The sequence below is a fragment of the Grammomys surdaster genome, unplaced genomic scaffold (assembly GCF_004785775.1).
Source record: "Grammomys surdaster isolate TR1022 unplaced genomic scaffold, NIH_TR_1.0 143, whole genome shotgun sequence".
Lineage (NCBI taxonomy): Eukaryota > Metazoa > Chordata > Mammalia > Rodentia > Muridae > Grammomys > Grammomys surdaster.
In genome coordinates, this window is record NW_021604601.1 from 380473 (window position 1) to 408234 (window position 27762).

At 45.2% G+C, this 27762-nt stretch overlaps 1 protein-coding gene across 1 annotated transcript in view; it reads left to right on the forward strand.

Moving 5' to 3' along the window:
• The window catches only part of Zc3h12d (zinc finger CCCH-type containing 12D), a 35277-nt gene extending 7742 nt beyond the window's left edge, over window positions 1-27535 (forward strand). The window contains exons 3-6 of the mRNA XM_028764349.1: window positions 11556-11695; window positions 20143-20377; window positions 23803-23909; window positions 24907-27535. Of these exons, the coding sequence (XP_028620182.1) occupies window positions 11556-11695; window positions 20143-20377; window positions 23803-23909; window positions 24907-25727 (1303 nt within the window). The 3' untranslated portion in view covers window positions 25728-27535. The remainder of the gene's footprint in view (window positions 1-11555; window positions 11696-20142; window positions 20378-23802; window positions 23910-24906) is intronic.
• Window positions 27536-27762: the final 227 nt, after the last annotated feature.

Consider the following 27762-nt stretch of genomic DNA (forward strand, 5'->3'; position numbering starts at 1 on the left):
GACTCTATAACCCAAATACTGTGAAGAGGGTTTCGGTAAAGACGGTTGTGAATGTGTGTCGATGCTATGCTTGATTAAGATTCATCTGGGTATATACCCAGAGGCGGTATAGCTACATCAAATGCTAGTTCTAATTTTAGTTTGTTAGGTTCTTTTTTCTCTCTCTCTTTCTTTCCATCTTTCTTTCTTCCTTTTCCTCTTTCTTTCTTTCTTTCTTTCTTTCTTTCTTTCTTTCTTTCTTTCTTTCTTTCCTTTAGATCAGACTTTCAAACCTTGTTCTATATCTTGGAAGCTGTGTGAACGAGGCAAATTGCTTTCTGGTTCTGTGACACGGAATCAACCCTTCCTAGAGGGGTGGCTAGAAAAAGTTCCTGCTGTAGCGAGCTCAGCAAGTTGATGCTGACCATGCTCCCAGGAAGAGCAGCTTTCTTCAGAAGGAAGGAAGCCAGTGATAGGCTGGTGCCCAGGGTTAGATGCTGGCAAAGAGGGCTCCTTCTTTGGAGTATGTCCCCAGCCAGCTGTGTTATTCTGGAAAGGCGAGAATACTCGGTTCCTCTCTGTGCAGAGCAGGCCAGTAGATCTCCACTGACTCCCTTTGGGTGTGAGAACAAGATGAGAAGTGCTTAGGTAGTGTTCAAAGCCCTCTGCTTGTGGCGGGTGGTGAAGCAAGGCTGCAGTTTCCATGTTAAGGCTGAAAGGAGAGTCCCTAGGGTCTCTCCTCCCACCTTGAGCTGCAGATAGGGCCAGGTCAGTCTTTGAAACTTGGCCTCTTCGTTGTGTGTAGGGATTCCAGCTTGATGGCATGTGTGGTTATTGTGCCTGACTTGGCAAAGCTCTGCTGTGGCCCAGTTTCCCAAGATTCCACGCTCAGTGTTGGGTGAGGAGGGCATTGCGCAAACTTGGCTTAGTTACAGGCAGGCAGAGGGCAGAGTCATGGGAAATAGCTCACTCGCAGCTATAAATACTCGTACTTCCCCTTTTAAAAGCTGAGTAGGAATTCCGAAAAGCAGTTATCAGCGGCTCCAAACGTGTCAACAAGCATCCGAAGCTCTCCCCCCAACCCCCCCAAGGGATTTGAACTCACTTTGAATTTGGCACTCTAGGACAGAAGTTTGGAATGGTCCAGCCCAGTGGTTGTCCCCACATGCCCAGCATGGTGTGCCTTAAGAGCATATGCTCTCTCTCTCTCTCTTTTTTTTAATCTGCTTGGTTTGCCGCCACAAGGGTAGAAGGGGTGATGGAGCCTCTGGCTCCTGCCAGGGACTGTGCATTCGAGCCCCCTTTCGGCAGCAGATGGGAAACCCATGACATCTTGCTCTCTGAGGTGTTAAAGAGACAATCCTTACTTACGCCATTTCAATTGCTGTGGTGAGACACCATGAGGAAAAATAATTCAGGAAGGAAAGGTTTAATTGGCTTTCAGGTTACAGTCCATCATCAGGAGAAGCCAAAGTAGAAATTCAGGGCAGGAACCTGGAGACAGGAACTGAAACAGAGGCCAAGGAGGAATTCTATTTACTGGTCTGTTCTTCACAGCTTCCTCAGCCTGCTTTCTAAAAAACACACACCAGGACCCCTTACCCAGGATGACAATATCCACAATGGTCTGAACCCTCCACTTCAATCTCTAATTAAGAAAATGCCCCCATAAACTTGAGTATAAACCAGTGTGATAGAGGCATTTTTTAAATTGTGGTTTCCCCCAGTCAGGTGACTCTACCTTGTCAAGTTGAGAGTAAACTATCCAGGACAGGGGCTTGAAAGAATCCAGTGGCCAGTGAGATGGCTCAGCTGATAAAGACACTTGTTGCCAAATCTGATGACCTGAGTTCTCTCCCTGAGACCACATGATGGAAGGAAAAATGGAGAGTCATGCTAGCTGTCCTCTGACCTTTCACCAATCAGCAAGTGTAAATAATAATAATAATAATAATAATAATAAAAAATGTTCAATATGTTCCAACAGCCTTAGAAAGTGCAGGGGAAGAGGTGCTTGGCTTCTGCGTGGTCTGGACAAAGCTTGCCAGGCAGTAATTGAAAGAGGGTCTGAATGTAAGGTGTCACCACACAAATCAAAGCCCATGTTAGCCCTCAAGATGGCATGAGTTACCCGAGTTTGGGAGGAAATACCAGAATGGTCATATCGCAAACAGACTACTTCAGGATGGTGTTTTCTCCCTGGGGATCAGAGAACACTGTTAAAAAGGATGCTAGAGACCTTGTGAGGGAGGGGTTATTTTTGGTGGGGGAGTGGAGGGAACTCTGCTGCAGTCTGGAATTCAAACTGAAACCACACCTTCTATCTGTACATGACTGCATGACTATGAAGTGTCCTAGGTCAATCCAGTCAGTACTAGCACTGCTACCCCATCCTTCCCACTGTGGTCAACTTTGTCTTTCCATACTTAATCTGTGTGGATTACAAACAGAAGCCAGACTCACTGCAAAGAATGTGTCAAAGTCTAAGTGTTTTCCTATACTTTCTGTCTACGAAATAACCCCCCCCCAAACACACACACACACAGAACCCTACCCCTCTTTGCTCCTTGAATCCTAGGGAAAAGCACAAATAATATAACAATTCCTTGACTGTAGACTGTAATTAATTTCTTCCAAAGGCCAAGTTCTAAGAGCACAGAGGAGGTGTATGCATATTCTCTGTCCCTCTACTGTGCCCTCCAGGGGGAGTTTGTTTCCAGGGCCAACCAAATCCTTAGCCATGAAAAAGATGACCACAGAGAGCCCCCCCTTTATAGAAAATTCAGGGTGGAAACTCAAACTGGTGTCTCATTACCTACAGAACACAGATTTTTAAAAAAAATTATTTTATGCACATTGGTGCTTTGACTGCATGTACATCTGTGTCAGGGTGTTGGAGCCCCAGGAACAGGAGTTACAGGCCATTGTGAACTTCCATGTAGGTGCTGGGAATTGAATTCCAGTTCTCTAGAAGAGCAGTCAGTGCTCTTAACTGCTGAGCCATCTCTCCAGTTCCTGAACACAAAATTTTATTAACCCCAGAAAGATGCTCTTAGGAGGTCCCTCTCCTCTGAGGTTTACAGGATCCCAGACATTGCTGCCCTCTGCTTTGAGAGGTGAGGCTGCTGTCTGCTTCTGGGGGAACAGGGTAGAGCTTGAAGCCTTGGTGTCTTTTTATCCCTAATCTATAACAAGGGTAGCCACTGTTGGCAGGGACCACTTCCACAACTGGCGATCCTTCCATCCTCTGGAGCCTGTGGTGGCCCATGCCTTTGCTTATAGAAAACAGTAGCCTGACTTTTGGTAGCAAGGCTTGCTCCCCCTCCACCCCCCCCAACTGTTGGGAAGTTATGTTCCAGATGTTCCCTATAGGCTAACACCTGTTGTCCTTTGATGGCTCATAACAACATGCTGTCATATGCTTTTGTTTCTGGAGCACAGAAGTCTGAGAGGAGCGTTTGAGTTAAAATCCAGGTGTCTGTAGAATTGATGGAGAATCTACTTTTTTTTTATTTTGTTTTTCCTGCAGGCCTGGATCTGGAGCCCATCTACTTTCAAAGCCATGAATGGCTTGAAATGATATGTCTTATGGCATATGTGTGCACATAATATTGCTTCTCTGCAGATAAGACGTATAGCTTTTAATAAATAATTAAAGGGTCTGCAGTCCCCAAAGCGTTAGGGATCCCTGACATACAACGAGAAGTTACAGATAATACACCAAGTCATCTGCCCTGTGCTGATATAGAATGTTCAAGTAGGGTCATCTGTCCTTGTATCTGAACCTGCCAGCTGCTGGGGAAGGGACCTGATGGGTTTTGAGAAGGTCAGCACTCGACTCGGGTTAGACCCAGTTTCCAGTGGTGCATTCCCAACTGTACTGTACTTCAGGCTGTTTAGACCAAAGCTGTTGGTGATGGCTGAGTCCAGATGAACTGACCGGGGTCCTGGATTGAAGGCTTTTATGAGCAAAGGGGATGTATCTGCTCAGGATACATTGGAGTTTGAGATTTACGGAACACTTTCTGATGGTGATTCATTATACAGAAGGGAACTGAGTGTGTGGCTCTACCCCATAAGAAACTTTAAAAGCCTTCTGTTTCCTCATTTCAACAACACAAGGGCCCTTTGGGTTCCTCCACGAGGTACTGGTAGCTTATTTGTCATTCTATAAGGAGCAAGTCCAATAAAGGATAATCCTGAGTTGTAATGCTGTACGATGCTCATTGTACCAGGCCCTGGGCACCATGCCATGCCCTGGGGAGCCAGGCTTCAGATGCTCCCACAGTCCCCCTCATTTCTTACGCCAACATGGGAAAACAGAAGGCCAGAGTCAGAGGACAGAGTAGTTCTGTGCCTGGAAGTCCAAGTTCTGAGCACTTGTTCTCAAGGCTGTCCACGGTAATTGTGAGGGCGGAAAGTTCTGGAGTTCATCATTGTTGTGGAAGTCACTTGCTACGTGTGGCTACGGAAACCTTGGAATGTGGTTAGTACCACAGAGGAGCCGAGTGTTCAAAGTCACTTCCTTTTACTTCATCGGAATTAATTGATTAATGGCTACACAAGTTAACTAAGTACATGTCCAGCTTTTCAGTTCGACCAAATGAGGAGTCTCTATGTGTTCCAGACCATGTTCTTTTTTTAAGAAGCTGGACTAAGTAGACTTTTTTTGGTGGAGGGCAGGTTCGAGACAGGGATTCTCTGTGTAGCCTTCACTGTTCTAGAACTTGTTCTGTAGACCAGGCTGGTCTTGAGCTCACAGAAATCTGCCTGCGTCTGCCTCTTGAATGCTGGAATTAAAGGTGTGCACCACTGCTACCAGGCTAGAAGACTTAAAAAAAATTCTGACATGCTAAGATTCACAATCTTAGTAACGCAATGGTTTGCCTAAGGCCACAGATCAAGAAAACACCAGCTCTAGGTTTTGTGCTTTTTACACGGCTACCACCACCTCTTTCCCATCAGCTCTCCATCACCTCTGTCTATTCCCATCTCTGAAGCTCTCCCCTCTACCTACATCTGGGCTGGGAAAGGACCACAGACTGGACAACCACATCCCCACAGGCCTTTGTCCTGGCATCAATAGCTTCCTGGGTGGAGTACAGCTTTCTGGGTAGGGTGCCAGCTCTGGACAGGATATGCCAGGCCCCTATTTCCTTCTCCAGAGATTTGCAGGGCCATTACCAAGATACTTTCTGTTACTGCCAATGCACATGTGTTCAAATGAAGCAGAAGAGGAGAGAGAACACACTGTAAGCTGTATAATTGTCCTCTAAACACCTGACCTCAAGGCAAATGTCCATCAATAAATGTACTTTATTTATATAGACACAGCTTCATGTAGCCAAGGCTGGCTTTGACCTCTCTATGTAGCAGAAGATTACCCTGAACTTCTGGCTCCCCCACCTTCACTGCTGGAGTGATGACAGCTACCTCTGTGCTTGGTTTGATGTGGTGCTGGTGTTGAGACCCATGGCTGTGTGCAGTCTATGCTTGCACTCAACCAATGATCGCTATCTCCAGCCTACCATTTACGCTCCCCTTCTCTTTCCAAAGCAGCCACCACTCCAGGCTGGTTTGTTTTAAGATAAGATCTTAGAATGTAGCCTAAACTGGCCCTGAAATTCATATTCCTGCCATGGCCTCCTGAATGTTAGTCACTGAGTGTGACATAGGGTGAGAGTTTGCTTCTGGGCTGGAGTCTTCGGCTCTACTCAAATCCACACCCATTTCTGCCTCCTTAAGAACAGGGCAGCCAGGATAGCTCCTGTAATCCTTCCTTCCATTGACCCAAATTGGGTTAGAGCTCCCATTGGGCAGATTCAGAACACCACCGGTTTGAGCCTCTAAGAAGAAATGGGATGGACAAATAGCCTTTCTATCTCAGAGGCCAGAGACAACTTTGTCATCCCACCCCATGATCGTGACCTTGTACTCCATGGGCCGTGTTGTGAGCCCCTGACTTCTACAGGGAATTCTTGGACACTAGTCAGTACTGCCCCATGTGTAATTACATTGTCTAGTTTGTGCAAGTGACAGTCCTCTAACTGACTGCTGCAGGCACAGTTGTCATATCGGCAGACTTTGCTTTGGACACCAACCACTTCCCTTTTCTACCCTCTCAATATTCAAAACCTCCAGGCTCATTTCCTTTCCCATGGCCTCATGGCGGCTGGTTCCCAGTGTCTGGTAATCTCTCCACGGAAGCTCCTCCAAGTGGGAGGATTCTCAATGTCCAAGACTTTATTGTCTGGGCCCTAAAGATCTGGGGGAAAGGTAGACTCATAGAGCTATCACCAGGTCAGAGAGCTGGGCATGTTTCTCTGCTTTAGTTTCCTATAAGGGTAAAATGGGGTGAAAGTCATTTCCTCAAGGGAGTAATGTAATGACAAAATGAGTCACTGACTGGTAAACAGAACTCTCTACAGCTATTAAAATGAGCTTTAGGCCTCCACTCTGGTCCCCATTCCCCTAAAAAGAGACCCCAAAGCCATGGGTGTCTTTTTTCGCCTCTCCTCTCTTCTCCTCTCCTCTCCTCTCCTCTCCTCTCCTCTCCTCTCCTCTCCTCCCTTCTCTTCCCTTTTCTTCTTTTCCAGCTTTTCTTTTTTGTTGTTGTTTTAAGACAGGGTTTTATGTAGATCAAGCTGGCCCCAAACTTCCAATGTAGCCAAAGCCGATCTTTACCTCAAGATTTTCCTGTCTCTGCTTCCTGAGTGCTGAGATTAGAGTCATGCACAGCTATGGCTGACTTATTTGATGCCAGGAACGAACCCAGGGCCTTGTGCATGCCAGGCAAGCATGACAACTGAGCTATGTCCTGGGGCTCTGTGCTTGGAATCTTTTGAGGAAAGGTCTTTCTCTATAGTCTAGGCTAGTCTGAAACTCAATGTTAGACAAGGCTAGCCTCAAGCTCACCATTCTGTTTTGTAACTTCCTAAATACTAGGATTACAGGGGGCACCCCTGGCGGGTGTTTTACCTCCAGCACTATCCTGTACTAGAAGTTTGTGAGTTGGTGCAAAGACAAGGGCAAACGCCCAGGTGGACACATTCCTTCTGAAAGGGACCAAGGGTGACTGTCCTCTCCTGACTGGACCTCTACCAGGACTCAGTTTTCCTCCTTTTCTCTCTGCCCAAACATACCCATCAAAAGATCAGGGAAGGAAAGCTGTTTTTTTTTTTTTTTGTCAGTTGTTTTTGAGCCAATTATGTTTTTACTGCTGTCGACATTTCAAGCTGTCTCAACTATCATACTCCTTCTACAGATCTCAGAACTCACTGACTAGTGATCTAGGTTGCAAAGAGGGTTGCCATTTGCACCTGCCTTTAAGTCTGTGTCTATCAGTTTAACGAGCACACACAAATGCTACATGGCTTCAGAGTAATTAAGACAGACTCACTGAGAGTCCCAGGGGACCCAGCGAGGAAACTTTTCAGAGTAATTGTGGTAGTGACCATTGTGTCTGAGATTCCACTGGGGCTGGATGACTGTTCAGGAGCTGTGTGTGCCTGAGGGAGGGAATGTGGAGGAGGGGGTGTCTGTCCAGAGTGCTCTTTTTTAAAAAAGAATTATTTACTTAATTTTGATATGTGTGAGTACACGGTCGCTGTCTTCAGACACACCAGAAGAGGGTATTGGATTCCATTATGGATGGTTGTGAGCCACCATGTGGTTGCTGGGATTTGAACTCAGGACCTCTGGAAGAGCAGTCAGTGCTCTTAACCACTTAGCCATGTCTCCAGCCCCAGAGTACGCTTATATTTCCCTTAGTGGACAGATCTTTCCTCAGTTTTTACAAAGGAGAGTGGCTGAGCTGACATTTGTCTATACCTGTATGGTGTTTCCACCTAGTCTAGCCTGGGTCTAGCTCTGTGGTTCCATCCCTGCTCTGACTCCTTTCTCAATAATCACTGTAGATCCCACCTGTGATAGCTGGGACAGGAGGTCTTGGGTCTCATATTCTGCCACAGGATGTCCTGGTGAGCTGGAATTGTAATGAGAATTTTAGGTCAAAATCTGAGGCTTTAGCAGCCTCAATAGCTAAGCACTGGCACCTGTCGAAACATGCTAATTAAAGAAACAAGGAATTGGAGAAAGCAGCAAACAGTCTTAATGTGCACCAAGAAGAGAAACAGATAAAGAGACCCAGGGACCCTAAACTCAGAGTATTGAAATGAACTTCAGATTTAAATAAAGGAAGATTTGGAGAGGGGGGAAGAGGCATGTGAAATAAGGCAGTCATGGTCAAAACATGGCCCTCTGTTTTAGCTCCAGACTGCTGGATGTTATCCTAAGAAGTTGTTACATCTTTTGATCACTGTTGTCCTCAAAGGAGTATGTCTGGTGGTTTATAAGACAACTTTCCCTAGGGCGGAAGCTCCAATTCTGGACATGGCCTGTGTTGCCCCGGAGACCTTGCTGATTGCTGTGGTCCAGTGCTGTTTAGAAAAAGAATTTCTAAGACTTCTTACAGAAGTGTCATTTGGCTTTTGGTGGGGTGTGTGTGAATCAATGATTGTTTAAAATATTCCTCTCCAGCAGAGACCTGTTGTTCCATCCCTAGTTCTCTAACAACTAACTACCAGGCCTAGAGCCTGCAAGAGGTCTGGGGAGTTGTTTCCAGCTCCACTATGGACCACTTTCAAACCAGGCAGCCTGGTTTGGGGAGAGTTTGGACATTGCTTCTCCAGGGACTTATCAGAAAGAGAAGGGGTCAGGACGAACCCAGAGAATGACCTCCTCACTATGTTCTTTCTTCTTTCAGCCAGTCTGGGTGGGTGGTAGGGACTAGCTTTTCTTTTCCTCCTACTTTCCCAAGGCATCTGGTTGGTATCTTATCCCTACTGTTTGGACAACCTTCCTAGTGCAGCCTCTATGACTGATGAGAGAAATGCTAACCTGGCCGGCCAAGTCAGGATCCTTTAACTGCGACTGAAGCTGAAGAAATTCCCAGAGATAGCTTATATCCTTTGGGAGTCTGGCTTTTCGTTCTACAGATTAGTTTCTTCCCTAGACATCCCTTCTCACTCTGTAAACCTGTGTCTGTCCCACACTCCCAGGAAAACAGCAGGGACACACAATGGAGTACAGTTAGGGAAACAGTGTGGTCTTCAACTGGATGGGGGCTGACTGCTTCTGGACAGCCTTCTAAGAACTGGCTCAGGCTGGAAAGGCAGCACAGCAGTTCCAAGTACTCGCTACTCTTCTAGAGGACCCCAGCTCAGTTCCCACACCAAGCAGCTCACAGCCAACTGTCAACTCCAGCTCTAGATGGATCCGATGCCTCTGGCTTCTTCCTGTTCTGGTCTCTATGTCCCTTGTACTTCCTCTTTGACTTATGGGCACATTGCTATGTTTCTGGTCCCCAGAATAGGGCTGTATTAGAGTCTTTCCAGGCAACCCTCCCTTTTGCCTGTGATGTCCCTCTTTCTGCTGGTTATGAGGTAGGTATCTTCTCCATCATGAATCTACTCGGCAGGTTTTTAGTAAGCCTTCACAAATAATCAGGGACCAAGCTAGTCAGGCCCTGGGACCTTGGTTCTGTAGAGCTCCTGGGAGTGTGTGTGTGTGTGTGTGTGTGTGTGTGTGTGTGTGTGTGATATTGTTGCTGCTGCCGCAGGGAAGAAGGAAGAGGCGTGAATTCGGTGAGAGGACAAGGATAGTGACTGCAAGAGGCCCGTGGCTGAGTGAACAGCTGGAGGGAATACGGAGAAGTAGAGAAAATGGTCTGACCTAGAGGCCGGGTGCTGCCACATCCATGGCTCAGCCTGTCGATTCCCCTCACACTGTCACAGGTCCAGCCACTTCTCTCTGTCTCCAGCAAAACACCAATGACCTGAACTGACCAACTTCAAGTGAAGCCTTTAGATTTCACCAGTCCCCCACAGGGCACTTGGCTGCCTCTTTTCCTGGCTTCTGGGCAACAGTAGACCTGTGACAGAAGCCATGGAGAAAGGGTTATGGCAGTCAAGTGTGGCCCACTGTTTTGCATGGCTGTGATGGGTGGACCCTGAGAGACATGGACCCCAGGGACTCAGTGCCAGGATTGCTTCTTGCTGCTGATATTTCTTTCCTGCCACTATTACATAACCTAATGATTCCTGGGCATCAGCAAATTTTGCAAATTTCCTGCAGATCAATATGAAGATGTGCTTTCATATAATAATGCTGTTTAGATGAATTAATGATTTTATAGAATTCCTGATTTGATTCAGATAATTTTAGGAAGAAAGTTTAAGGAGATCATTTTAGCTGTTTTGCCAGAAAGATGTAATAAAGTTAAAATCAGGAATAAAATGTACCCCCTCCTCATAGACTAGTAAGTAAAAGCTGCATACTAAGGAAAACAATGAGCTTTCACAAATTGCACTAAGAAGAGAGATAGGCTTGGGACAGATTTTTGATCCAGGAAGAGCATTCATTCTAGGTCAGGTCCAAGGATGAGGCCACAGGTGTACACCATGATAAAGCAAGGCCATGTGAGACTGTTGCTTTGAACTTATAATGAGCTTATAGAATGAAACACTCCTTTGAACTTACTATTAACATTCTTCTCTAACTTCCCTTTTGTGTAACATTATACCTGTGAGGTAACTCCATGAAGAACTTTTGTCTAAGAAGGTAGAAAAAGGCTGAGAGAAAAAATAAAGTGTGACTGTTGGGGCTCTGCTCCATCCACCAAATGTATGTGTAGATATACATACATGCGTATGTATGTATGTATGTATGTATGTATGTATGTATGTATGATGTATATACAATATGTAATATGTATATATGTCTATGTGTCTACATATGTATGTATATAAGTATGACGTGCACTTGTGAAATTGATGAAACAGGTGGTTGGGTCTGGCCGAGTGTGTGTACTAGGTAAGGTACTAGGATTAAGGCATGTGCCATCATCCTCTTCTTAAGGAAGATAATTTCTTTTTTCTAAGACATAGCTTCACTATGTATCACTGGCTGGCCTGGAACTCACTATGTAGACCAGGCTGGCCCAGAACTCACAGAGATCCACTTTCCTCTGTTTCCTAAATGCTGGGATTAAAGATGTGTGTCCCCCATGCCTGGCTAGGAAGATGGTTTTTACGAGGCTGACAAGATACAGCATAGTCTCACATAGCCCTTCCCTTTCTGCAACATTGGTGTATTTTGTGGGATTTGGGAGGCACTGGCTTCCTTGCTTGGACTTTGAAGCCCTGGCAGAGCCAATACAATCATCTCTGAGGGAGAGCAATTCTACAGATGCCTAGTCTTGTCTATTTCATGTTGATTCTTCTTGTTTTCTCCCTTCAGTGTTGGCTCTTATAAATTCAGTTAAAGAGTGGACAGGTCGATTACCCTTTGGAATATTTTCCCACAACTTCCTACCCTCCATCCCCTGCAGCCGGAGCACAGCCCTGCATCTTGATTGAAAGCTACCTGGGTTTAGTCCGTAGTTATGGTCTGGGGGAAGAACGCACTGTGTTTAAACTTTGCTTTTTTCCAGCCCCCTCTTAGTTTTGAGGCTGTGGCGCAGGATACTTTCAGGATCTTTTTCGTGTCTTCTCAGATTTCTCTGTCTTCCATTGTAGCCATGGAAATAAAGAAGCCTTCTCTTGCCGGGGAATTCGTCTGGCTGTGGACTGGTTCAGAGACAGAGGACACACCTACATCAAGGTTTTTGTCCCATCTTGGAGGAAAGAGCCATCAAGGTCTGATACCCCCATCAGAGGTATGCCACCATTGCTCTGTGGTGTCCCTCAAGATGGTGGTCAATTTCCCATTACTGGTATAGGGTCTTTCTCCAGTACTGACAGGGACACAAGAGCCCTGATTATGAACACTGAGCACTCACTCGTAGCACTTCTTCAGAGTAGAAAGGACACAAAAACTTGTTGAACAGATAAATAATGTCTAAATCTTTACTTGCCCACTTACAGACATCACTTTATCATTTATTGTGAATGCATTTATACTATCAAACGATTGTGTCTTACAACATTTAACTCTCTGAAGATTGGATCTATACTTCATATCCAATAGGTAGGATCTGAAGGAGACATTTTGTCAGAGTATATTTGCTATTTGTCAAATACCTCTCCAATCTCTTTATTTGAAGAAATGGACATTTATTTTTAGTGTTTTTGTTTTTCATTGCTTGGGATCAAACCAGAGGCTTTTCCCATGCTAGATCAGCATTCTGTTAGACATGTGTTTCTAATTTGTTTCATTTATGCATAATATATGTATAGTGTGTGTGTGTGTGTGTGTGTGTGTGTATGCGCGCACACGCTTATGTGCATGCACACCCAAGTGTGAATGCCTTCCGAAGCCTGAAAGGCTGTTGAATTACTAGAGCTGGAGTTACTAATGGTTGTGAGATACCCAATGTGGGTACTTGGAACTAACTCTGGTTCTCTGCAGGGACAGCCCATGAGCCATTTTTTTTTTTCTGGCTCCCAGATACATTTTTATTTATTGAAAAATGTTTTTTACATAAAATATATTTTGATCATGTTTTCACCTCCCTCAGATCATCCTAGATTGTCTACACCTCCCTACCTACCCAACTTTAAATTCATTCTCTCTCTCAAAGTAGCAAAACAAAAACGAATATACACCAAAAAAGAACCCCCAACAAAAACACAAAATGAAAATCAAAACCAACAACCAAAATATTAACAAGACAAAAAGTGCCCAAACAAAGCAAAATTAAACAAAACATTCACAAAACTACCATTGGGTTTATTTTGTCATTAGTCAGCCACTCCTGGGTGTGGGGCTTGCCCTGGGGGATCATTGATATATTCAGCGAGATTCCGTTGGAGAAAACTGATAGTCTCTTTAGCTGCAACTCTTATTTGTAGATAACTTCTTGATGGGTGCGGGGGACCTTGTATCTAGTCCCCCCATTCAGTGCTGGGATGACATCTGGCTTCAGTCTGTGAAGGTCTTGTATGAGTTGTCACAGTCTCTGTGAGTTCATATGTACATCAGGCCTCTTGCATCTGGAAGACATGGTTTCCCTCTTACAATCTCTCTACCTCTTCTGCATAGATCCCTGAGCCTTGAGGGGAGGAGTGTGATAAAGACATCCTATTGAGGACCGAGTGCTACAACATTTCTAATATTCTGCACACTATTCATGTGAGGTGCTCTGTGCTAATTTCCATCTACTGCAGGAAGATTTTCTTGTATAAGCTGAGTGAGAGACTGACCTGTGAGTATAGCAGCATCTTTAGGAGCCATTTAACAGCCGTGCTCCTTTAACAGAATAATAGTAAAAGGTTTTCCACTAGGCCCCTGACCTGTCTGGTTGTAGGCTCTCCCCGCTTTAGCGGCATCTCTCCGAATGGGCCTGAAAGAAATCAGAAAGTGGTTTGTTTCTCCCCAAACAGGTGCACCACTGCTGAGTCCATGTATCTTGCAAGCATGTTGTAGGCTGTGAGGTTTGCAGCTGGGTATTAGTAAGAGTACCTTCCAGGGTCATGAACGCTAGTTAGTGGATGGGGTGCTACTAGTTATGCACCAACTCAACTTCTCATATTTGAAGACATAAATAAGTTGTGTCTTCAATAATAGAGATTTACCGTCAAGATGTGGAGGGTAACCATTAGCCCGTGATGTCTGAGGATCGCCATGGGGCGGATAATGCAATAAAATTAACCCATTCCCAACCCTGGAGGTTTTACTCGGTGGCACAGGATGCCTACTTGGGACTTGTCTCTTCTGTCATTTGGTGACTCCATTTTGATTCCTCTCGTGTATGTATATGTGTTAGGAAGCTTCTACAGTAGTAGTTCAAATGGCCTTACCTGGTAGCTATTTCTCCCCATGGTCCTTTTTTTATCCTCCTATTCTGGTTTTGGCCTTACCTGGTAGCTGTTTCTCCCCATGGTCCTTTTTTTATCCTCCTATTCTGGTTTTCCTTTCCCATCTCCATAACAATATATTCTATTTCCTCTTCCTTGGTAGAGCCTCTTCTTGCTAATCACTTACTGGACACCTAACCTTGGTGGTCATTCAGATGCTAGCACACATATTGAAAGTTTAAAGGCTAACACCCACATACAAGAGAAAACATACAATATTTGTCTTTCGGGGTCTGGGTTGTGTCTCTGAGGAGGATGTTTTTCCCACCTCCACTCATTTACCTGTAGGTTTCATAAATTAATTTTTTAACAGCTGAATAACACCTTACTGAATAAACACACTGCATTTTCTTTATCCATTCATCACTTTTTTAAAAAAAGATTTTTTAAAAATTTATTTTATGAGTACACTGTAGCTGTCTTCAGACCCTCCAACAGAGGGCACTGGATCCCATTACAGGTGGTTGTGAGCCACCATGTGGTTACTGGGAATTGAACTCAGGACATCTGGAAGAACAGCCAATGCTCTTAACCGCTGAGCCATCTTTCCAGCCCTATCCATTCATCACTTGATGGACATCAAGCTGTTTCCAATTTCTGACTATCATAAACAGAGCATCAATGAACATGGATGAGCAGATGTCTGTGTAGCAGGATGTGAGGTCCTTCAGGTACATGCTCAAGAGTGGGATAGCAGGTTCTTGAGGTAGATCTATTCCCATCTTCCTCAAGAACTGACATACTGACTTCCACAGTGGCTGTACATGTTTGTACGGTCACTAGTGATGGATGAATGTTTTTTGCCTACATCCTCACCAGCATGAGCTGTCATTTGTTTTATTGATCTTGATATTGTGAGATGAAATCTTAAAGTGGTTTTTATTTGCATTTTTTCTTATGACTAAGAATGTTGAACATTTCTTCAAGTGCTTCTCAGCCATATGTGTTTCATCTGTTGGGAACTACCCTCTGTTTAGGTCTGTGCCCATTTTTTAAAATTGAGTTGTTTTAGTTGTTTTTTCCTCTTGTTCAGGTTTTTTTTTTTTTTAGTTCTTTCTATATTTTAGATATGAACCCTCTACTGAATATGTAATTAGTAAAGATCATTTTCTATTCTGTAACCTGCTGCTTTGTCCAGTGTCCTCTGTGGTGCAGAAGCTCCTCAGTTTCATCTTAGTGCCTGTGCTAATGGTCTTCAGTTCAGAAAGTCTTTTCCTGTGCCAGTGAAGTTCAAGGTTATTTCTCACTTTTTGTTCTATAAGATTCTGGGTATCTGGCCTTAAGTTAAGGTCCTTGATCCCTTTAGAGTTGAGTTTTGTGCAGGGTGATAAGTATGAATATATTTGGATTTTTCTACATGCAGTAAGTTGAAGATGGTGTCTTTTTTTTCAGTGTGTATTTCTGGTTTCTTTGTCAAAAATGAAGTGTCCATAGGTGTCTGTATTTACCTGGGTCTTCAATTCAATTCCATTGACCAATGAGTCTCTTTTTATGCCAACACCATGGTGGGTTTAAAAAAAATAATCTATTATTATTAGTTTATGTACATTGGTGTTTTGCCTGTCTGTCTGTCTGTCTGTCTGTCTGTCTGTATGTTTGTATGTATGTCTGTGTGAGAGCGTCAAATCCCCTGGAAGAGTAGTTACAGGCAGTTGTGAGTTGCTATGGGGATGCTGGGAGTTGAACCCATGTCCTCTTGGAAGAGCAATTAGTGCTCTAAACCACTGAATTATCTCTTTATCCCCACTATGGTGGTTTTTTTTAAATTAATATAGGTCTGTAGTACAATTTGAGAGTGGAGATGGTAACAGCTCCAGCAGGTTTTTTTTTATTATTCAGTATTATTTTAGCTGTCTCTGTATGTGTGTTTCCAAAATTGTCCTTTTAATTTCTGTGAATAATTGTCTTGAGCTTTTGATGGGGAGTCTATTTAATCTGTAGATTGCTTTTGGCAGGATGGCAATTTTTACAATATTAACCCTATTGATTCATGAACAAGTGAGATTCTTTTATTTTCTGGTGTCTGTAGTATTTTTCTTAAATGTCTTAAAGTTTTTATTATACAAGTCTTTTACTTCTTAGAGTTACCCCAAGATTTTTTTGAGGCTATTATAAAAGATATTGTTTCCCTGGTTTCTTTGTTTGTCTGTCATTTGTGTATAGGAAGACTGATGAATTTTCTGTGTTCACTTTGTAACCTACTACTTGGCTGAAGGTGATTATGAGCCGTAGAAGTTTCCTGGTGGAATTTTTTTAGTGTCATTTATGTATACAATCATATGATCTGCAGATAAAGATACTTTAACTTCCTCCTTTTCTGTTCAAATCCCCTTTGAGCTCCTTCACCTGTATTATTGCTCTAGCTAAGACGGCAAGGACTATCTTGAGTAGGCAGGGAGAAAATGGACATCTTTGTCTTGTTCCTGATTTTACTGTAAATGCTTTGAGTTTCTCTCTGTTAAGGTTGATGTTGACTGTGGGCTTGCTATAGATTATATTTATTGTGTTGAGGTATCCCCCTTATATCCCTGGTTTCCCTAACATTTTTATTATGAAGAGATGTTAGATTTTTGTCAAGGCCTTTTCTGCATCTAATGAGATAAGGTTTTGCCTTTCAATCTGTTTAGGTGGTGAATTGTGTTTATTGGTTTATGTACACCGAGCTTCAATTCTCAGATGAAGCCAACTCGATCATGGTGGAGAATTCTTTGGATGTGTTTTTGTATTTGGTTTACCTGTATTTTATTGAGAAAATTTTGCATCTGTGTTCACATCCATCTGTTTCTATTCTACAGAATACTTTGAAGAATATTAGTGTTAATTATTCTTTGAAAGTCTGACACTGGGATTTTCTTAGTTGAGAGAGACTTTTATTAAATACTACTTCTATTTCACTAGGGATTATGAGTACATTTAAACTGCTTATTAAATCTTTATTTAACTTTGATAGGCCACGTATATCAAGGAGTCCATCCATTTCCTTTAGGTTTTCCAGTTGGGAGGAGTAAGTATATATTTTTAAAGTACGTCCTTATGTGTCTCTGAATTTCATCAGTGATTGTTGTAATGTCTCCATTCTCAGCTCTAATTTTATTAATTTGGATCCTCTCTCTCTCTCTCTCTCTCTCTCTCTCTCTCTCTCTGTGTGTGTGTGTGTGTGTGTGTGTGTGTATGTATGTATGTGTGTGTGCATGTGTTTTACTTAGAACAGACAAACTATTTGCCAAGTCTTGCTGATTTTCTCAAAGAACCAACTCTCCATTTCATTATTCTTTGTATTGCCTTGTTTCTAGTTCATTGATTTCAGCCCTGAGTTTGATTATTTCTTGACATCTGCTCCTTTTATTTATTATTTATTTTTGTATTATTTTTTCTTTGCTCTAGAGCTTTGAGGTATGCTACTAAGTTACTAATATAAGATTGCCAGTTTTCCCTTCTCTCTCTCTCTCTCTCTCTCTCTCTCTCTCTCTCTCTCTCTCTCTCTTTCTCTTTCATTATTATTTTAATGTAGGCATTTAGTCTATGAACTTACTTCTTAGAACTGCCTTAATTGTGTCCCATAGGTTTGAATATGTTGTGTTTTCATTTTTATTCAATCTCCATCTTGGTTTCTGTCTTGATCCAGTTTTCAAGGTGGTAAATTGTTCATTTCCAAAAATGTATGTACTTTCCTCTGTTTCTGCTGTTGCTGATACCCAGTTTTAATTTGCAGTGGTCAGTTAGAATGCAGGATGTTATTTCACTTTCCTTGTATGTGGGTGAGACTTGCTTTGTGTCCAAGTGTATGGTCAATTTTGTAGAAAGTTTCTTGAGAGCTGATAAGAAAATATATTCTTTAGTGTTTGGGTGAAATGTTCTGTAGATATCTGCCAGGTCTGTGTAATTTATGATGTTATTTAACTCTGTTTAGTTTTCATCCAGATGACCTGTCTGTTGTCAAGTGTGGGGTGTTGAAGTTACCCACGATCGCTGTGTGAGGGTCAATATGTGATTGTAGCCACAGATGTGTTTCTTTTATAAACTTGGGAGCCCTTGTGTTTGGTGCATAAATATTTAGAATTACAATATCCTCTTGGTATATATATATATTTACATACATATACATATGTATATATATGTACTTATATTTGTGTGTGTATTATGTATGCATGTACATGTATGCATGTGTGTGTGTGTGTATGTGTATGTGTGTGTGTGTGTGTGTTCCCTTTAATGAGGATGTAATGTCTTTCTCCATCTCTTCTGGTTAAATTTTGGTTTGAAGTCTATTTTGTCAGGTGTTAAAATGGCTACATCTGTGTGGTTCTTGGGTCTGTTTTCTTAGAATAAAGTTTCCCATCCTTTCACCCCAAGGTAGTCTCTATCCTTGGTGGTGAGGTGTGTTTCTTGGATGCAGCAGAAATAAGGATCCTGTTTTCTTTCTAATCCAACATGTTTTTGTTGCTGACTTGAGACCATTAGTATTGAGACTTATCAGTGAGGAGTACCTAATTCATATTATTTCATTGTTGTGGTATGTAAGTATTCCTCCCCCCCTTTTATTAACTCTTTTGAGATTATTTATTCCTTTTATCTTTCTGGGTGTAGTTAACCTTCTCTTTGATGGAAGTTTTCTTTCTACTGTCTTCATAGAGCTAGATTGGTGGGTAGAAATTGCTTTAAATTGTTTTTTAATGATAAATTTTTTCCTTAGTCAATAATTGCTCATTTTGCTGGATATAGCAGTCTTGGCTGCCATCTGTTTAACTCTTTTTTTTTCTTTTTGTGGTTTTTCAAGACAGGGTTTCTCTTATAGCCCAGGCTGTCCTGGAACTCACTCTGTAGACCAGGCTGGCCTCGAACTCAGAAATCCTCCTGCCTCTGCCTCCCAAGTGTTGGGATTAAAGGCGTGTGCCACCATTGCCCAGCCATCTGTTTAATTCTTAAATCCGGTTGATAGACTACGCTATAGCTTGTAGGATACTGTGGTTTGAATAAACAGATTGCTTTGTTTTATTATTATTATTATTATTACTACAGAGTTTTGATATATAGCTATTGCTGGCCTGGAACTCACTTTAGAGCCAAAGCAGTGATGATTCTCCTGCCTCAGTCTCCCAAGTGCTATGTGTACTAACATACTTGGCAGAAAAAAATGAATGGAATTGGCCACATTGAGGTAAAAAACTTCAGCTCACAAACAGACACCAATGGCAAAAGCAAACAAATAGAAATGAGAAATTGTGAGAGAGAGAGAAGAGTCTAGACTGCACCAGGCTGTCCCTTCCTGAGTGTCTGACCTTCCTGTTTCTGCTTTGCAGTGCCAAGCACTAGCATTACAGGTATAGGCCACTGTGGCTCGTTTTATGCAGTGAGGGGTTAAACCCAAGTTTCATGAGTAACAGGGCGCCACTCTGCCAATGCAGCCTCTCTCCCTGCCCCACACCTCCAAATTAATGAGGCAGGAACAGGAACCCACCGAAAGATGACCTATTCCATAAATAAGCCTTCTATACAAGAAAATTGTAACTGAGCAGTAAAAATAGGCAAAGATGCTCAATCTCAAGAATAACCAGAAATAAATGCAAAATAAAACCTTGCAAGGGATCACGTTATGCCTGGCAGCCAGAAAATATTTTAGAGATCTGCCCCGGGCGGTTCCCTGATTATCCATGCCTGAGACTCACTGGCTGAGAGTAGCAAACATGTGAGCATGGCCAGACCGAGTCACCATATGGTAAGTGAACAAGGAAACCATTACATAAGTATGGATAGGGACTATTCATTGGGTGAAGTCCAAGGCAGGACCACACTGAAAATGGTCCTTTCGCATGTGTATCCGTGAGAATAAAAGGGAAGGGAGCTGTCAATATGACGTTTTATAACAGGTTATCTTAGGGGAAGACAGGCTTTGGACCGGGATGGGCAGCGGGGACTTTCCAGGCAGGACACACCCCATTCTCAGAGTCAGTGACACTTTTTATTGCAAGTACTTTAGGTGTATTGTACTATGCACTTTTGTTGTTGCTTGAAGCAGGGTCCCCTCTAACCCTGGCTCCTGTTCCTTCTGCTCTTACTTTCCGATACCAGGACTGTAGGCATTAAATAGTAATCCAGCCTTGGCGGCAAGGATAATAACCCCAAAACCACGAGGCGGAAGCGGGGAAGCTGTGAAGTTGAAGCCAGCCTAGACTTTAGTCCCTTAGAACCTGTCCAGCTCTGATGGGCTGGGGCAGGGATGGAGGCAGATGGCTCAGGGTGGGATCCTGGACTGGGAGACAGGTCCTTCCGTGGAGCTTTGACTCAAGTCTCCACCCCGTGGCCTCAGAGCAACACGTGCTGGAGGAGCTGGAACGGCAAGCTGTGTTGGTGTACACCCCATCCCGCAAGGTGAACGGCAAGCGAGTGGTCTGCTACGATGACCGCTACATCGTGAAGGTGGCCTATGAGAAGGATGGCATCATTGTCTCCAATGACAACTACCGGGACCTGCAGAACGAAAACCCAGAGTGGAAATGGTTCATCGAGCAGAGACTGCTCATGTTCTCCTTTGTGAATGACAGGTGAGGAAGGGGCGGAAGCCTGCACGCTCTGCCAGGCTTCTTCAGGCAAGCGCTCAACTCAGAGTCTCTTGTGTCTGTTTCTCCTGAAGGCAGCACTTTATGCTCTGTTCAAGGAAGAACCTTAAGTCAGCCGTCATGCAGAGTGGAGCAGGAGAGATGGTGTAGTGGTTAAGAGCACTTGTTGCTCTTGCGGAGAACCCAGGTTTGGTTCTCAGCACTGGCATGGTGGCTCACAACCATCCCTAACTGTCATTCCAGGGGATCTGATGCCCTCTTCTGGCTTCCATAGGTACTAGGTATACATGTGGCACACACACACACACACACACACACACACACACACACACTCTCGAGACAGGGGACAAAACACTCATATACATAAAATAAAAATACATCTAAAAAGTAAAAATTAAAATTGAAAAACTTATAATGGAGGAGGGATTTCAACTATGTTGTATTTCCTTTCAAGTTTAAAAACACAGACTAAGGCTGAGAACAGGGCTCAGTGGTTAACAGCACTTGCTGCTCTTCCAGAGGACCTGGAGTTCAGTTCTTAGCACCCAGCTCTGCCAGCTCACAATCTTCTCTAACACCAGCTCCAAGGGATACAATAGCTCTGGCTTCCAAAGGCATCTGTGCTCACATATGCAGACATATAGTTACTCGTAATTAAAATAATACAGAAGAATCTTTTAGAAACACCAAGTGAGGCACTCCTTCATATCCCAGGCTGGCCTCAAACTTATGTAGTGAAGAGTCACCTTGAACTTCCAGTCCTCCTGCCTCTATCAACCTTCTAAGTATTAGACTGGCCACCATGTCCAGTCTATACCGTGCTAAGGATCAAAGTAACCCAGGGCTTTGTGCATCCCAGACAAACATTCTACCAACTGAGCTTCAACCCCAGCCCTTTGGTTTCTGTTCCAGGCAAAAATCAACGGACTCTTACTCTGGGATATCTGACAAGCCTCCTGGCATGTGGTTTGAGACAAGGTCTTCGACCCTAGGATGACACAGAATGCCTGATTAGTTGCCATGTTCCCAGCATGCTCGTGTCATAGTAGAAATGCAGTAGCTGGTGATGCAGGGGTGGATGGATGCAGGAATGAATGAACAACAACTATGGGCCAGGCCAAGAGGGGTTGAGAGGAGAGAAAGAGTCTCTCTGTGGGATTTGGTCCACTTGTGCATAAGAGACCATCCCTTGCACCAAAGCTGGGGAGGTGGTGTAGGGCAGCGGAGAGAGCCAACGCTTCAGACCCTATGCAGTGGTTTCTTCAGAGGTCCTGCCCTGGTGAAGTAAAGTGGACCCTAGAGAGGGACTGTGTCCTACAAGGGGTAGCAGTTATTCCTGGGGACAGGTGTGGACACGCCCCCTCCCACTGCCACCTGTTCCTGCACCTGGGAAGCGATGCTCCCCGTGAACCCAGGACAGATGCTTCAGCAGCTGCACTGTAGCAACCCCCACCGTTACTTCCAGATCCAGGAGCTAGAGGCTTTCTCTGTCCAGCTTTGGGCTAAACGAATCTGGCAAGTCAGGAAATGAGATTCCAGAAATCCTCACTGAGGGCTATGGGCCATGGCTGCCTCTAGCTTGGTGACAGCCAGGGTCCCTGGCCAAGTCCTTCAAGGCTCTAAGAGGTTGGGAGGTCAGACAGCAGGCTCTGACAGCCTGTGAGTGAGGGCGCCTGCCTCAGTGCCCTGGGCATGTCCACAGGGCCCTCTTGGTACTCTTGGCGGCTCTTGCTCCCAAGAGAGGGGGGTAATCCTCTGAGAACTTTTAATAACTGCAGTGGGCGGCTCCTCAGATTCTTGATCAGGTCCCAACTCCACAAAGAAGCCAGCTGTGTGGCTGGAGCTGAACCCTGGAGTCTGCACTGGGTCAGAGATCACTCAGCTCTCCTCAGGGTGGGACACACTCAGATGTTCGGAGATGGTAACTGTCAAAGACGACGCTTCTCCTCATTCTTTTTCCTCTAGAAACTTCTAGAACCTTCTCTAGAACTTCCTGACTAATTGGAAGGGGTTCCTGGGAACAAAAGGATTTATTGGAAATGCAGCAAATGGGAAGGGCTTCATTATTTTTTTCCCCAGAGGCATTTTGTTTCTGGCACTGAACCCAGGGCTTTGGGCATATTTAGTAAGCACTCTATTGAAGCACACTGGTACCCCTCCCTCCTCCCTTTTTAAATTTTATTTTGAGTTAGGGTCTCACTAAGTTACTCAGGCTGCCCTGAACTTGCAATCCTCCTGCCTCAGCTTTCACAACAGTGGGATTACAGGTATACGTGACAAGTGCCCAGCTTTTGAGCCATTTTATTTTCTGCTTGGTGCCCTGAGCATTTGGAAAACACAGTCCCTTCTTTGTTGAGGCTCTGTGCCAGGGAGGAAGAGCAGGCAGGAGACAGGCTGGCATCAAAGGACCATGTGTGCAGAGTCAAGACAACCCCAGAAGCTGAGGCCAAGCCCAAGGGTTCCTCTACACCCAGAGTTTGCAGAGTGGGGCTATTGCTTCGCCTACTTACCTGCTGGTGTCTTAGACTGCTAAGATTGACCCTGCATCTGCAGAGATGAGAAGCATGGTGTAAGGGGAGGGGGTGGAAGGAGCCTGTCTTGGTTTCTTGGTCTGTTGCTTTGATAAAATACCCGATAAAAACAACTTAAGTGCTTACTTTGATTCATGGTTCTGGATTACAGTCCATCACAGTTCGAGGAAGTCGCAGTGGTCAGAAGCTGAGGCAGCTGGCCACGTTGCTTCCGCAGTCAACAAGCAAAGAGTGATGAATGCCGGCCCAGTTCACCTTGTCCCCTTTTTATACAGTCTAGGATTCTAGTTCTAGGGAATGGTGCTGCCCACAATGGCTGCATCTTTCCACCTCATTTAACCCCATAAAGATACTCTCTAACAGGCATGCCCAGGGGCCTGTCTGCAAGGTTATTTTCATCAAATTGACAGTCAAGATCTACCATCACCAAGTCCCAAGCCTCCAAGGGGCTTACACAGTTCCCATGCTTCCTAGGAGCTGTCTGTTAACTCCTTGGACTTTCTCAAGCTTTTGTGAGGGTGATGCGGAGGGATGGGAGCTCAAGCATTAAGCTCTTCTTCTGCATAAAAATCACCTAGGAAGCTGTTAACATGTCAATTTCGGGGGTGGGGGGATGTAATTCTGCCTAACGCGCAATGCAAAGCTTCAGTCTGCATTTGTTAACAAGCTGTAAGATAATTCTGAACCTACTGGCCAGCATCATGTTGGGACAGGCTGATGGGAAGGGATGCTGTGTACATGTACCTTCTTGGGTGCGTGGTCATGCTATCTGGGTATTTACTCTCTTGGGTGGCTCAGGCCTCCTCTCCTAAGCCTCCATATAGGTACCTGTGGTAAGTCCCATTTGCTCTTGAAGAGGCTCCTTTGTTTATTTTTCAGATTCATGCCTCCTGATGATCCCCTGGGCCGCCGTGGACCAACCCTCAGTAATTTCCTAAGCAAGAAGCCAAGGCCCCCAGAGCCCTCCTGGCAACACTGTCCCTATGGTGGGTAGCACCCAGGTTTTGTGGGCTCTGGAAGCACAGTAGGAAGCTCTAACCTGGCAGACAGTAACCTAGGTTCCAGCCCAAGCAAGCTCTGCCCTCAGCTAGCTACCTGACCCTGGGGAGAAGCCTAGCATTTCCGGACTGCAGTTTGACAGCTAGGATACTCTAAGGATGAACTGACACCCATGAGAGTTGGATGTAGAGCCACACTCAGGGGGACACAAACCACGCATCCCATGCTCTTGTTTTAGAGCCTTCACTGCTTCCTTGGTACCTGTTTGTCTGGTTTACTCCCGCCCTTACCAAGTTGGTCCATACTAGCCATTCAGAATTAAGGGTTTCATCCAAGCTAACTGTTCAATAGCTCGTTCCCTACCTGCCTTGTCATGATATTTAGTGCTCCTGCCTTTTGTGCTTATGAACGTTCATTAAGACATGAGTGGCATTCAAAATCGTTTCTTGTTAGAATTAACGTGATTATCCTTTCGGGCTGGCCCAGAATGTCGGGTTGAAGCGCTTGGGTTTAGACGGTCAATGATTTGGTACTTTGCATCTCCTGTTAGAACAGGTATAGAGAGAAGGCAATTGTTAGTGCTGGGACGCTGGGAGGGGGGCGGGGGCGGGGGGCATGTGGCCATTAGCGGAAACCGAGGCAGAGCTAGATCTTACACCACCAGCAGCTCTACTGCGGGCTCTATTCTCAAGGGCAGGACCCCCGGGAGATGAGACTAAGTAAGGGTGACCTGTTTGGACTTAGACTCTGCTCAAAGGAAGTTCCCAATGGGATGGGTTACTTACTCAGCTGACCTTGGGGCCTACAAGAGCTCTGAGCACTGTATCTTCCATCCACCTCAGAACACTTGCCACCCCGGTCACTTTCCAGACCTTAGTCATTCACGGGATGGAAAGTAGCCGAGACAGAGGCCTGGGGAAGGGTATCATAGCCTCTGCTCACCCCAGGTCTCATCCCGCGCCCCCTCCGGCCTGCCTCTTCTAGGCAAGAAATGCACCTACGGGGTCAAGTGCAGATTCTACCACCCCGAGAGACCGCACCACGGGCAGCTGCCGGTGGCCGACGAACTCCGAGCCAAGACGCGGGCCTGGCCGAGTGGTGGCCCCGAGGAGCCGCGGCCACCGAGCGCCCGAAGCCGTCCCACAGCAGCCCGGCCGCTTCCCCGGGAGCCGGGTGCGCACAACCTCCCGCTGGCCCGGCAGCCCGCGGCCCTGGCAGCCCTGAACAGGAGCTTCGCTCGGCTGACCTTCAGCGACACCGCGGCCAACGGCGTCGTGTCCCGGTCGCGAGGACTGGACTGGATGCCAACGGGTGGCTCCACGTCCTGGGACTCGCCATCCCTTCGCGCGGGCGGCGCTGCAACCCCAGGGTCGCCGGGTCTGCGGTGCCTCCGGACTCCGAGCAGCTCGCTTTCTCCCGGTGATCTCGGGTCCCCAGTCTGCCCACAGGCCCAGACGTCGGACGGACACCGTTCCAGGGACGTGCACAGTGACCTGGCTCCCCAGCGCGGACCACTGGAACACCCGTGGGCCCTCCTGCCCAGCTCTTACCGTTATTTGAGCCACTCGACCTGGGCAGAGTCGGCTTGGGGCGAGGGCACCTTTAGAGGACCTCTGGGGTCAGCACAGCCCGCCACCAATGGTGGGGGAACACGCGCTGCGCTCTGCAGCGTCTTCCCATCTGACCGAGAGGACCCTGTGATGACCTCGGATCCTGTGCTCTCAGACATGGCTCCGCTTACCCTCCTTCAGAGATCCCAAAAGAATGGTGCTCCATTGCGGGATCCTTATGGGACAGGTTCATAACACTGCAAGGGGTGGTGGCCCAGGCTTGACTCACAGCTTGGACAGGTGGGACACAGTTGCTTGTTAATCTGCATGCATCATTGCGGTTGGACACCGTTTTTTTCAAAGGTAGTCGGTGGGAGACTTCTTTCTCATCTTCAGTGGTGGATACCCGTGGGGATCTTGGGGATGCTCCCTGAAGGCAGGGCCTGCTGCATGGACAGGGTGATGTGTTTGGAAGGCTTTGTCCAGAACACATCTGTATCTGGGTCTAAGTAGCATCCACAAATGTTTCAGCTGGTCATCACCGCTAATCAAGGTGATCAAGCTGAGTTTGATATAAACTCCTGTAAGTGTGTGTGTGTGTGTGTGTGTGTGTGTGTGTGAAAGATTGAAAATGGCTGGTAAATCAATCTTGACTTTTGTGGTGTCAAATGATGTTTAACATATGTATTCAGGTGACACAGGAAGGAAGGTGTTGCTGTCTGGAGCTTTGAAGTTGCCGATGCTAATCTCACTCACAGGAGAATCCAGCCTTCTGAAAATTTTACTGTGGAGCTGTCCCAGGGCACCTGATCCTAAGAGTCTTCTCACTGGGTCTTTATTCTTTTTGTACATACATACCATATTTCCCAAACATCACAACACAAGATTCAGCCTGCCTTTTTTCCCCTTAAATCAGCCTTTCTTTGTGGTGATTCTTCAAACTCTTCTAAATTGGACCTTACAGAGATGAAATTCCAATCTACCCACTATCCCCTCAAAACCAACAACAAAAATCAGCTTCCAGGTGGTTTAGCATCGAATTGGATTGGTTTATTGCAACTTTACTTAGCTGTGTCTTCTGGATAACTTTGGCTCTGGGTTTTGGGGGAGAAGAGGCTCATTCATTTACAAGGGACAAGAAATGATACAGTATTGCTGGGGCCTGGGCCCAGCATTCCGAGGGACCCCAGCATCTGTAGCAGCATCCACACGTCCCAGTTACAGTGGTAGCCTGCCAGGTTCCAACTCATTTGCTCCTGAGGGACTCAGTAGTTCATTTGGTCAGAGAAAGAGTCAGAAGAGACCTGCCAATGGGATCTGTTTGCCAAAGCCTCCGAGTTCCTGAAGTGTGGTAGGTACATTTGGGAAACACCCCTTTGTTACCGGCCATGTTTGTTGGCACAGCAACGGTATGCCTCAGGGAACATGCTGTTGTGGTATTCATGGTAAACTTGACTCCTTGGTACCAGGACAGCCATATGACTTTTCAGAAGTCAACTCTCTTTTAAAACTGCATTCTTAACCTGGCTTCTTGTAGATCCGTTCCTCACGCCCTTTTCAAAGCATACACTGTTCTCAGAGTGTTGTTTCTTATCTTGAGTCCTCTGTCCTGAAGAGGGTCTGCTCTTTCTAAATCCTTTGAATTTTTTCCTTTGTGTGTGTGTGTGTGTATGTGTTTCCTTTCCACAAGACTGTTAGAACCACTGTTTGATTCCCCGACCTTGTTTCCTGCTTCGAATCAATGCATTGCAAATTAACTGTTGGAAATGTTTAAACTGCTTCCTCTGAAGACAAGTTTGAGTTTTAGTAAGCTGCAAAGCTATTTTATTTGGTTCATTGTGATTAAGAGAAGTACAAGGGGTGGGGGAGAAGAGAAGAGATATGTGTGAGTGTGTAACTGCACATATCAGATGTAATCACCTTTGGAAAATTCCAAAGTCTTAGTATGTCCTTGTGACACACAACTGTGGATGAGAGACATAAATGGACCATCCCTAGTTGCATAGCTGTTACCATGCTCTAAAAATAAACCACCTTTTCCACACCTGGACTCCACAGTCAAACCGTGGTGATTTCTCCTGTCAGTTCTTTTCCCCACTGTTTTTTCCCCCCAAGTTTAACAGGATGGGTAAGAAGTCTTGGCTAATGTCCAGTCTCTGTACTCTCTCCCTGGGGGTGGGGGGTGCAGCTGTGATATGTTAGAGCTTACCTTCACCCTCCCCTGGAAGTAGCTGGACCCATCCCAAGTTAATGAGCAGGCTGTTTCCAAGATCACAGGTTGCTCATCAGT